The 13,323-nt window shown below is 45.3% G+C and overlaps 1 protein-coding gene across 6 annotated transcripts in view; it reads right to left on the bottom strand.

Annotated features, from left to right (window-relative positions):
* CD22 (CD22 molecule) overlaps window positions 1-13,323 on the bottom strand; it is a 244,243-nt gene that overhangs the window by 73,373 nt on the left and 157,547 nt on the right. For all 6 annotated transcript variants that reach the window (XM_030213545.1, XM_030213548.1, XM_030213547.1 and 3 more), the window contains 2 exons: window positions 11,987-12,259; window positions 2,501-2,770 (listed from right to left, as the gene is read on the bottom strand). In XM_030213545.1, coding sequence (XP_030069405.1) covers window positions 2,501-2,770; window positions 11,987-12,259 — 543 coding nt within the window. The remainder of the gene's footprint in view (window positions 1-2,500; window positions 2,771-11,986; window positions 12,260-13,323) is intronic.

Consider the following 13,323-nt stretch of genomic DNA (forward strand, 5'->3'; position numbering starts at 1 on the left):
TCGTTCATGGTGAAGCCCCGATCTATATGTCAAACCTCATAGACCTGCCAACTATGAACACAAACAGATTAGCCCATACATTCCTGAATCTCCACTACCCCAGCTGCAAGGGACTAAAATATAAGTCTACATATGCATCTAGCTTCTCCTACATATCCACGCAACTATGGAATGCACTACCAAAGGCCATAAAAACAATGCATGACCTAACAATCCTCCGAAAACTGCTGAAAACCAACCTATTCAAGAAGGCATACCACAACGTTCCATCCTAACCACAGACTTTAAATGAACTAGACAAAACCGTACCCACACACCTGACTGATAACCAAATGGCTACTAATGAAAAATTTGCAATACGCACTATCACTTTATTTCTTATGTCAGAAATGAACTCTCTATAGTTTTTTATTTATTTATTTATTTATTGCATTTGTATCCCACATTTTCCCACCTCTTTGCAGGCTCAATGTGGCTTACAATACATCATGGATAGTGGAAATATATAAAAAACCAGACATTTAGTATTACAGAAGAATCAGTAGTTGACTATCCAACTTATGCTATAATTACCTCTATCACTCAGGAACCTCTATGCAATACCATATTGTATCATATTTTATCATGCATGCACCTAAATGTAACATCATTTGTAATTCTCGACCCGGAAGTGGCGATCACCATTACGGCATAATGTAAGCCACATTGAGCCTGCAAATGGGTGGGAAAATGTGGGATACAAATGCTACAAATAATAAAAGGGAATTTTTGAATCAGCCCCAAAATTTGGAGTTGATTGAGTTATTAAGTGGATCAAATAAAAGTCTGATAAACTGTTTATTTAGCCTATTGGATTATTCCAGTCCTGGACCTGGTCCTGATAACAAATAAGTTCTGTTTACGTCCAGCAATACAGGAATGCACTAGACAACTGCTTAGGTGACAAAACACAAACCCAGGGTTGCAGATATATAGGAAGAACATTCTGATTTCCTGCTCCAGCGTGGTAATGAGGAGACAGCTAGTCTTTCACACCATGGCAATAGATGTTTCTTAGATTTGGAGTGGAGAAGTGGCCTAGTGGCTAGGGTGGTGGACTTTGGACCACTGAGGAACTGAGTTCGATTCCCCAGGCACAGGCAGCTCCTTGCGACTCTGGGCAAATCACTTAACCCTCCATTGCCCGATGTAAGCTGCATTGAGCCTGCCATGAGTGGGAAAGCGCGGGGTACAAATGTAACAAAAAAAAAAATAAGTTAGGACTTAATGTCTTCATCCACAGGAGATCAAGGGAAAAGGAAATGCCTCATGGTAAATTCCCTTCTCCTCCCCCTCCCCCCCCCCCCCCACCACACACACAGAGGAAGGTGTAAGAACTAAGCCCAATACAACTTAATTAAACGCCACATGGGCAACTGGGGTCATCAAAGGAGATCCCAGAAAGAAGAAAGGCATAGGCTGCAGCGTTCCAGTCCTAGAAGAGAGGGGAGATAGAACCGAAATGAGTGAAGAGTCCAATCAGATAACCTAGTGTGGAGAAAGGAGTGGGTCCTGAGTACTGGGTTAATCTTGCTATCCTTGCTGTAGTATGGTGTCACAAACTGTGAGGTGAATGAATCCCTACAGGAGAGAGAAAGCGATCATTCTGTGTGGTTGTTTCTTAATTGCACTGAGGAGGAGATGTGACAGGGTCCATCATGGGACTTAACCACGCTGAGGAGAAAAGTCTGTGTGATACCAGTACCTGTCCAAGGTTGTTGGGAAAAGAAACATGAATGAGGTGGGTATAGCACCCTTTAGAAACAAGGAAACCGCTGGAGGAGAGATGCTAGGGAGACAGGGTGAGAACACTTGAACAGTGAGCAAGCTGGACACTTTTAGTCACTATTTATATTTTGTGGCTTGTATGCTTGGTTGTTGTTGTTTATTTGTCTGCTATTATATATTTTTGTTTGTCCAGGGAGTGACCAATAGATGGAGATTTTTATATAAAACGCTCATGGACTCCAGCATTTTCCTGCATGAGTGGGAAGATCCTAGCCTGAGGGAGAGTGAGCATTTTGTCTTTGTTCCCATTGTGGACCCTTTCTGTGCTGTGGGGAGAAGAGAGAAGTATTTGAGTTATAACTACAGACACATTTAAAAAAAATATGTAAGACCTCAAGGGTCACCATCAGCACCACCTAACAGAAAGTATGTTACATAATCGTTTGACTTATTCTTGCTGCACACTGCCTTGCGTGAATTCCTTCAAAAACACGGTAAATAAATCTAATAAATAAATAATCATTTACCATGGCAGGGTAATACAGCCTGTGACACAACCTGTGAAGAGCAGTTTAGGGGGCTGTGGTAAGGAACTGGATGAATCTAAAGTATTCTACAATTTGTTCAAAAGCTGTTTCAACTCTAGTAGTTCCCCTGTTGGCTCCATTTTTCACCTTCATTTGGTGAAAACCCTGGCATTATTAGATGTAATACTTTTGGTGTGGATACTCACACTGCACGTCCACAAAGACACTATTGGATCTTGTCTTGCCGATCTCATTTTGAGCTTCACATTGATAATGCCCAGCGTCTGCGCTTTGGATCTTCTCAAATATAAGCTCACAATCATCATGGCTGTGATGATAAATGCTGTCGTTTTTGTACCAGGTGTATTCTGTTACCTTTGGATTGCTGGCATTGACTAAGCACCTCAGATTCACATATTCTCCTTCCTTTTTCACACGGTTATATGAACCTTCAATCTCTACCTTTTTAGGAGCAACTGAAAAATAAAAACAGGGGTGATACAGGGACATGAAGCTACCTGTCCAGGTCATACAGAGTCAGCAGCACAGCTGTGGACTAAAGCTGATACACAAGGAGACAGAGAAGGCCATTTTAGAAGCATCTAGACATGTAAATGACATTTACATGTCTGGATCACAAACAAATTTAAACAGCAATTTTAGAAAGGCATTATTTGCAGGTGTATATCCACCAGGGTGCAGAATTTGAAAAGGGGAGAGCTGGGGAAATTGCTCAAAAATAAACACACACTTCCCATTTTATAAAGTTCATAAATAAAAATAAAACAGAAAAAGAAAAAAAATATGATACTTTTTATTATTATTATTATTATTATTATTGGAGCAGCTTAATAAATTTCTTTACTAGTTTTCAGGGGCTAAAGCCTCCCTCCCCTCATCCTCTTAAAAAGGTATAAAAAATGTATTAAGCTAATTCAATACAAAGGTATAACCTGATTTTCTATTATTCTTGTTGTTCTTTTTATTAACTATTAAAAAGGACTGACACAGCAATCACACACCATTTTATAATGCAAAGGGGGTGGGGAAAAGGAGTTTGGGGAGTCAGAGGGAGGATAGAAGTTTGAGAATACTGGGGGAAGAAGGGTGAGGTGTTCCTAGGTCATGGGAGGGAGGACAAAGGAACCAGATCTGCCCACCTACCCCTTTCACAGGCAGTGGGCCTGACTTGGGGCTCTCTATCTCAGTGCTGCATCTAGTAACCTGTGATATTACTGGCTGCAGCAATTCAAATTAAAGAGCTTTGGACATTCTTCACATTTTATTTTTACATCACTACTTCTGCAAGATGTGCTGGCAAAATCCCATGTATTTCTCAGAATCCTTCTAGGCCATTAAAAAAAAAGGCTCTGTGTTTGGCAGAGCCTTGTGTAAAATATAGGGTGGCACTGAGCAGTTCCCAACATGGGCGTCTCAATTCACATATCCACAACCTATTTAAAAAGGGCCTTAAAGTGACTCATGAGAGGTCAAACATACAGTGTCAGTGACAGAACTGGGATTAGAACTGAAGCACAAAAGGGAGATTGCGACTACTAATCATTTCTATAGTGCTACTAGACGTACACAGCACTGTACACTAAACACATATGAGACAGTCCCAGTTCAATGACACAGATTGCACATACTGCAGCAGGACATGTTTATCTACTCCTACCCTAGCTAAGATAATATTTAACTGTCTCTCTGACCTCATGTGCACCTTTCTTTAATTTAGTCTACTTACTTTCTAACTCTTCTTACTCTCTTACCTATCTATATGTTCCATCTTTGCTTATACCCTTCACTGTCAATTAAAATGTTCTATTATGTATTGTGTTGATATTGTAAGTATATTATACCATACTTTGTATTGTTATTTGAATATTTTACTGCTGTAATTACCTGTTGCTTGTTTGATTTATTCTTACTGTATACTACCTTGAGTGAATTCCTTCAAAGAGGTGGTAAATAAATCTTAATAAGTAAATAAATAGAGCTTACAATCTATTAAAACAGATAAACAGGACAAATAAGGGATTAGGGAGTTATATATTGTGGTACTAAACAGGTGAATAGGGGTGTGAGGGAGTGAGTAGCATAACGGCAGGTGTCCCTAGGAGTACTCCCTCACTGAAGGTGCAGATAAACCACCTTACAGCAGGTGGAGCTATGAGGATGCTGTTTAGCTGTCTGAAAACAGGTGGCGCTAAACTGCCAAAGCAAGTCCTGAGTCAAAAGGGTGGGACTTAGCGAGAAAAAAGGTTAAATGTCCTGAGAGAGTGTAGACCCAGGGAGGTCCTGAGGCAAGAGGACTCCAGGAGAGAGATTCCGAGTTCAGAAAGACTCTAAGTGAAGAAATTTTCCCTATGGGTTGGCTGGGCTGCAATACCTGTGAGGGAGTCCCAGGGAAGCAAGGAGTGACCCTAGTTTAGAGGTTTGCATGAGAAGGAACAGAATACTGCAAAGTTAAAGGAGTGGCTTCATTTTCTATGAATGCTATTGGGGTTGCTGACCAGGGTTGGAAAGAGTCTGTATTAGTAGACAATAAGTCTGTTCCCCTATCACAGACTCTTTATTAAAGTTTCCTTTGAGTTTTGCACTGCAAACTGCCTCTGGCTGTGAAATCCTGTAGCCGGTTGCCAGTCACACTCACAAGGGGGTTAAGGGAGAAAGAGTTTACCCTAAGGTCACACACATACAGTCAGTGACATAGCTGGGATTAGAAATGAAGCACAGGGAGAAAGTGTTTCACCCTAAGGCCACATACACATAGTCAGTGACAGAGCTGGCATTAGATCTGAGGCATAGAGGGGCTCATTTTCAAAACAGAAAAATGTCCAAAAAGCAGCACAAAGCGGTAGATGGTCATTTTTGCTAAACACATTTTCAAGACAGTTTTCTATGCAGTTTATATGCAGTCTGTCTAAATCTCAAGGGGACGTGTTGCAGAGCTGCCAAGGGCTCCCAATTTTTGAGAGGAAGATTTTAGTACATGCCCCAGCCCTGCCCCACTCTGCCTTGGCTCCACCCACTCTACATGGCTCCGCCCTGACACACCTCAATCCCACAGCCATTTCAGAAAATATTTTATTTAATCTAATATAATAAAACGCACCGTGAACGTTCTGAAGCCAACGTTCTGTGAAGCCGGAAACTTGAAGCCGGAAGCCTGAGTTCTGTGAAGCCGGAAACTTGAAGCCGGAAGCCTGAAGCCTTGAAGCCTGAAGCCTTGAAGCCATCTGACGTCACTCCCAGGCTGAGGCTGAAGGGTTCAGCCTGCCGTCTCTGCCCCGCCCTCGCGACAAAACAAACAAATCCGGAAGCGAAACGTCAGGGAAGGAGGCGGCGCTCCCGACGTCTAGCCTTCCCTTCGCTGTGTTCCGCCTTCAAAACAAGGCGGAACACAGCGAAGGGAAAGCTAGACGTCGGGAGCGCCGCCTCCTTCCCTGACGCTTCGCTGCACGAACCGCCACGGAGGTAAAGTTAAAAAGAATAAAAAAAAAAAAAAGGATGCATGGATGCGAAGGGGGGGGGCATGGATGCGAAGGGGGGGGGGCATGGATGCGAGGCAAGGATGCGAAGGGGGGGGGGCATGGATGCGAGGGGGGGGGGAGAAGAGGGCGGGCCAGGCTGGGACATGGGAGAGAGCGTAGCATGGATGCGAGGGGGGGGGGGACATGGAAGGGCGAGAGGGGACTTGCTGGAAAAGGATGAATGGAGGCGGCAGGGGACAGAGGAGCATGGATGGGCATTGATTGGAAGGGCAGGACTCAGGGAGAGAGGGAAATTGCTGGATAGGGAAAAATGGAGGGGCCAGGTGACAGATGAGCATGGATGGGCATGGATTGCAAGGGCAGGACTCAGGGAGAGGGGAATTGCTGGATAGGGATGAATGGAGGGGACAGATGGGCATGGATGGATATGGATTGCAGAGCAGGCCTCAGGCAGAGAGGGGAAATGCTGGATAGGGAAAAATGGAGGGGCCAGGTGACAGATGAGCATGGATGGGCATGGATTGGAAGGGCAGGACTCAGGGAGAGGGGAATTGCTGGATAGGGATGAATGGAGGGGACAGATGGGCATGGATGGATATGGATTGCAGAGCAGGCCTCAGGCAGAGAGGGGAAATGCTGGATAGGGAAAAATGGAGGGGCCAGGTGACAGAGGAGCATGGATGGGCATGGATTGGAAGGGCAGGACTCAGGGAGAGGGGAATTGCTGCATAGGGATGAATGGAGGGGACAGATGGGCATGGATGGATATGGATTGCAGGGCAGGCCTCAGGCAGAGAGGGGAAATGCTGGATAGGGATGAATGGAGGGGGCAGGTGACAGACAAACATGGATGGCCATGGATTGGGAGGGCAGGGCTCAGGGACAGAGGGGAATTGCTGGAAAAGGATGAATGGAGGGGGCAGGGGGACAGATGGCCATGGATTGGGAGGGCACGGCTCACACTCTCTCTCTCATATACAATGTCTTTCTGACTCTCACTCTCACACACTCTGTCTCACACTGTATCACATTCACTCTCTATGTGCCACACAGTCACTCACACACTCGCTTGGTCTCATACACTCACTCAAACAGAGAATCTGTGTCTCACACACACTCTCTCTCTCGCCCACACACACACACTCTCACTCACACTGTGTCTCACATACACACTTGCACACACTCTCATTCTCACACACACACTCTCTCACAAACACACTCACACCCAGACTCACGCTCTCTCTCACACAATCACACTTTCACTCTGACTCTCAAACAGTCACTCTCACATACACTCTCCCAAACATACACACTCCGAGGAAAACCTTGCTAGCGCCCGTTTCATTTGTGTCAGAAACGGGCCTTTTTTACTAGTAGTCTAATACCCTTTTCAATTAGCTTTCAGAGGACAAAACCTCCTGCCTCAGGTCAGGTCAGGACAACATAATGCTGTTATGGTATCCTCTCCTGACCTGAGGAAGGAAGTGCTGGTCTCTGAAGGCTAATCAAAAGTGTTTTAAAAATCAGTGAAGGTATCACCTTATTTTCTATTTTCTGTTTTATTTGCATTTATTAACCTTCCTTAACACAGCTACCACATTGCTTTATCCTAAATTAAAAATAAAATTATTTTCTGTACCTTTGTTGTCTGACCATTTACTTTTTCTAATTGTGTTGGTCCCAGTCTCTTGATTCTGCATTCCTTTGTCATCTCTTAACTCTCTTGCCAGGGTTTCCTGTCCATATGTCATTTTATCTCCTTTTTCTTTATTTTCTTCAATTTAGTTTTCTGCCTCGCTCTCTGTCCAGATTTAATTCATTCTTACTATCCATTCTTTAATTTCCCTCTTTTTACTTTATCTACCTATGGCTTTTCATCTTTTCCTCACTTTTGTTCTCCCCATGCCCCTTCTTCTTATTATCTGAGAGGCTTGAGAATAGGAACTCAGTTCCGGGAAGAACTTGTACTCACCATGCATGGGAGACTAAGGAACAGGGCCGCTGAGAGACTGGGCTGGGCCCGGGGCAAGGCCGCCCCCAGGGCCCCGCCCCTGCCACTTTCGCCATCCCGCCCCCTCAAGGTCGCTGCCGCTCCCCCCCTCCGTCCGCCACCGGGCCGGGCCCCTTGCATTGAAATCGCAGTCTCACCTCCATGAAAGCAGCGCTGCAGGCAGCAGAATGCTTCCCTTTGGCCCTCCTTCCCTCCTTGTGTCCCGCCCTCGCTGAAGCTACGTAAGATGAGGGCGGGACACAGGGAGGGAAGGAGGGCCAAAGGAAGGCGTTCTGCTGCCTGCAGCGCTGCTTTCACAGAGGTGAGACTGCGATTTCAATGCAGGAGGCAGATGTTCAACGATGGAGGGTGGGTGGGACTGCGGTGCTGGGCCCCCCTTGGACGCCCAGGGAATTTTGTCCCCCCTGCCCCCCCTCTCGGCGGCTATGCTAAGGAAATCAGATGAAGCTGCCAAGCTTTGCCTGGAAAAGGCTCAAGTAGGTCAAGCCCAAGCCTACAATCGAAAGGCAGTTCAGCGGAACTTCCAGCTGGTGGTAGAGTCCTAGTCCTTCTGCCCTCTTTGGAAAGTAAGTTGTAATGCAAGTGGCAAGGTCCTTATGAAAAGACAGGAACTGTCAACTATAAAGTAGCACAACCTGACAAGAGGGACAAGGCGAAGATTTTCCACATTAAACTTATTGAAAAAATGGGTCTCTATGATGGCAGCCCTAGTTCAGAGAGATGATTTTAGCCTGGAGATCCCAATAGACTCTGGACTCATGCAAGTTCCATGTGGTGACCCACTCTCCGACCCGCAGAAGGCCGACCTGGAGCAGTTGTTATATCAAAATGAAAATATGTTTTCTGAAGTGCCAGGCTTGACCCACCTTGCCACTCACAATATTATTACCGAACCAGGATTGGTGGTTCAGCAGTGTCCCTATCAAATCCCAGAAGTCTGGCAGCAAGTGGTGGTGAAAGAAGTCACTGAGATGCTAAGATTGGGAGTTATCGAAGAGTTCACCAGTAACTGGGCATCTCCCATTGTACTGGTACTGAAATTGGTTTTGCATCGATTTTGAGAAGGTGAATGCATCTTCAAGCAGGAGGACTATCCAATGCCAAGGGTGGACAAACTCATTGAGCAGCTGGGAGGGGCCCGATTCATTTCAACCATAGACTTGACCAAGGGATATTGGTAGGTACCTCTCACCACAGATGCCAAGGAGAAGACAGCCTTTTCAATACCCCAAGGGTTGTTCCAGTTCACGGTGCTCCTGTTTGGCCTCCATGGAGCTCCAGTTACCTTTCAGCACCTCATAAACAGCATGCTTAGATCCCATGGTGACTATGTAGCTGCATACTTAGACATTGTCATCTACAGTAAAGACTTGAGGACTCATCTTATCCAAGTAGAAGCAGTACTAGATAGTCTGTGGGCCGCTGGATTAACAGCAAATCCCATGAAGTGTTTCCTGGGAGGACGGGAAGTATAGTATCTGGGGTACTTGGTCAGGAGAGGACAGGTGAGACCCTAGATTCAAAAGGTAGAGGTAATCATCCAGGTGGCAATCCCTCAGATGAAAAAGCAAGTATGAACATTCCTCGGGATAATAGGGTATTACCACTGGTTTATCCCTGGATTTGCTGAAAAGGCAGAACCACTAACCTGCCGCGTATAAAAGAAGGCTCCTGAGAAGGTACACTGAACCAAAGAGTTGGATGTGGCCTTACAGACTCTAAAGAAGGCTATTTGCACAAAGCTGGTGCTCCTCAGCCCGGATTTTAACCGGCCCTTTGTTGTCCAGATGGATGCATCTGAGATTGGGCTAGGGGCCATTTTGGCACAGGAAGTGGATGGAGAGGACCACCTGGTGGTGTACATTAGCCAAAAGCTATTCCTAAGAGAGAAGAACTATGCGGTGATTGAGAAAGAGGCTCTTGTGGTCAAATGGGTCCTGGAGATTTTCCAATATTACCTACTGGGCTGCAATTTCCTGGTGGTCACTGATCATCAACCCCTGCAGTGAATGGCCCACCATAAGGATTCAAATGCTAGGCAATGCAATGGTTCCTCAGTCTTCAATCTTTCAAGTAGTGGGTATAACATGCAAATGTGGACTTTTATCCCAGGAGGTAGACCCTGAAATGGCAGGCGCTCAACCGAGTACGATTGAGCTGATGGGGTGGGAGGTATGTGACAGGGTTTATAGGACACTGCCCTCAGCCTTAAGGAGAGTCCCTCTTTAAATAGCCTTAAGAGTGCAGATCCCGCCCAGGAGGAAGTAGACCAGGAGAGGCGGAGACTCTACCGGGAAGTTCAAAAGACAGGGCAAGGCAGAAGCTAGGAAGGCCCAGGGGAGGAAGAGGAGAAGCCCCAGTGTATGCCCTGACTGCTGTGATCTGGCTGAGATAAGCCAACATTTTTGTGTTTTTGTTAAAACTTATAAGCTTGCTGAGGTCTGGTGGGAGCCAGACCTGAACTTTGACAAAGACTTGAGAATTCACGGCTGTGTTTGGGGCATAGCAACCCCGGCAGCCACAAACTATGGTAGGCCTGCCACCAGAGGCCTGTTTACTAACTGGGTTTCTGAACTGCAGAGTTTTACCCACTCTATGACACGGGCCCTGTGAAGTAACAGGCCCTGGGAATCCTGTAAATAAATACGTATTTTGCATTCACCCCCTGTTGTCCGACTCTGTTATTCCACTGGCCCACTCCACACTCTCATTCAGTGTCTCACAGAGACATAAAGTGTTTCACTGTACGATCACAAATACAGTCAGTGACAGAGCTGGGATTAGAACTGAGGCACAGGGAGATAAGTATTTCACTATAAGGTCATTCATATAGAGGCTGATGCAGGATGCTTCCTGCAGGTTTTAAAACAGTTTTACCACGGGACAGCAATGCAGAAAGGGTTTCAGTGCAGGGGTTAAATGAAATTCCCTTTTATGGCAGCAGGCAGCCACATGGTGTATCCCCAGGATGCACCACACAGGGCATGGTACCATAATTTTTCAAGATGACACCGCTAAAGGCAGGCATGCGAAGGCATCACTCCCACCTCTCCTATTAGGTATGCTGGGTGGGTTCAGGAGGGCTGGGGGAGGGGTCAGGGGTGGGAGCACTACTAGAAACCAGGGATTTAATTTTTTTAATAGTCTGGGAGGGAGGAGTGCCACTAAACCCCAGGGTGGTTGCTCTCTTCGGGGGGGGGGGGGGGGAGGGTGAGATAGGATGGTGCCAATTACTTCAATGGTGGTGGTGTGGAGGGCCACTAGACACCAGGGAATTTTTTTATTTTTTATATTGTTGGAGGTCGGGTGAAAGGGATTGAACTGAGTTGGGTGGCAGATTGACGGAATTTTTTTTTTTTGTATGTTACCCTTTCTGTCAGTGTCTGAGCCAACTGCAGCTCAGACACTGGACAGGAAAGGTGACATTTGGCAATGACCTGTGGATTACTGTTCCAATTTTAACACAGCAGTAATCTGCATGCTCATTGATTATTGCATGCCATGGCAATTTTTTTTTTTTTGCAGGAACCCCCATGTGCAGTCAGTGGCTCTAACATTCTGCTTTCTGCATCAGCCTAATAGTCATTGGCAGAGCTGAGATTAGAACAAGGTACAGGGAAATAAACTGTTCCACCTTAAACTACAAATGCAGTCAGTAAGAGAGTTGCTCTATTATGTTGTGGTTGATTTACACATGACAGTCTTTTGTAGACATATAAGCTGAACAACTTTCAAAACCATTCATGCAGTAAGCACTGGATACTAGCTGCTTATGTGTCTTGTTTTATTTCAGCCAGCTGGGAATGCATAAACTCTGGTTGTCCAAGCTACAGGTCCATAATTTTTGCAGGTCAGTGGAGGCAGGATTAAGAGTGTGCTGGGAAAGCATGTAAAGATATACAGAGAGTGGGAAAATTTAGCTTTTCTCTATATTAGATATGTTTAACAGGTAGCAACCAAAAAGCAGGCATAACGTTAGACAGATAACCTCTTTGTAGAAAGGGAAACCTGTATAGTCAGCAGCAGCATTCCTACATGTACTTTCTCTGAATATACAAAGTTATACGGCCAGCCTCCCACAAAATATTTATCTCAATATTTTCATATACCAAGAGGTGTGGAATGACAGCCTTTGATAGGGTTACACTTTCACTGGCGCGTGTATATAAATTAAATATACTTACACAGCATGTTGATGGTGATAAAAGGGGAGGATACTGTGCCAACAATGTTTCTAGCTTTACAGCTGTATTCGCCTAAATCCTGATGAGTGATTTCCTTGATCTCCAACTCATGGGACCTTATGTCATTAAATGTATTCATATCTTTCTTTCGCAACCATCCATATTCAAAGACAGCTGGATTACTGCTGTTATAGGAACACATCAACATAACCGACTCGCCTTCCTTGATCTTCTTTGGTGAACTCACAAATATCTCAACTGATCTAGGAGCATCTGAAAATCAGAAGTAAGTTTTCATCATTTGTTGCTTTGCTGCTGTACCGTCCTTAGCTTCATTTAGGCAAAAATGTGTTATTAACCTGTTATCTTGTGGTGTACAGATCTTGTAAATCTTTTGTTTAAATAAACCTGGCATCAAGTTTGTTTTTATGAGCAGGTTTAGTAATGTGTGAACAGGGCTGGCACAACAAATAGATAGCATAGCGTAGCGGGTAGCACTGGTGTGGTAGTTAGTACCACTGTATCTGAATTAACCCAGTCGACATAAGCACCTGCATGGCTCAAGCCTGCCATGTCCATTCCCCTCTGAAACAAGAGAGGGTAATCCAGAATATCTTGAGCATGCACAGATGCTTAAAGCTCCCTGCAATCAACATAACTCTGCTTTAGGCCAATGACTGCAACATCTAGTGCTAGTTGAAGTGCTAAACACATAGGATTTGGGGAGATGATGGACACCTCAAAGTGAGGGATAGGTAAGGGGAGATGCTGGAAGGGTGAGGGGCAGAGAAGGGGAGATGCTGGGCACTTGAGGGGGTAGGTAAAGGAAGGAGAGGTGTTGGCTACAAAGGGGAAGGCCTTTCAGACAATTTAGCGTCAAGTGTTAGTAAATCATTTGAGTTAGAAGGATCTCAATTTGCTATAAATTTGTCCATCATCTTATTGATGTAAGGCAGTGCTACTCAAATGTTTTAAGAAGAGGTCACATTACGATGTTAATGCTGGTATCCAAAGATTGAAATGTTAAGGGAAGTCCAGAAATGTGCTGAAGTTATTGAATGCTGGGCCATGCATTTTGGGTTAAAACTAAGGGGACCTTTCATCACCCGACAGTAGAACTACCGCTGGGTTTGTACAGAGCAAATCAGCCCTACTGCCAGGCTTGCCCAGGAGCCCAGCAGTAGTTCCAGGTCGGCTGCGCTCCATTTCCAGTGCTAGAAAATATTCGTTATTTTCTAGCGCTGGTGGACGGAGAGTGGGTGTGCCCAGCAATAACTGGGTTACCGCCAGAGCCCTCACCACCTCCTCATGGCCATTTACTGCCTCCTTAAAAAACC

This window comes from Microcaecilia unicolor, chromosome 8 (assembly GCF_901765095.1).
Source record: "Microcaecilia unicolor chromosome 8, aMicUni1.1, whole genome shotgun sequence".
Taxonomy (NCBI): domain Eukaryota; kingdom Metazoa; phylum Chordata; class Amphibia; order Gymnophiona; family Siphonopidae; genus Microcaecilia; species Microcaecilia unicolor.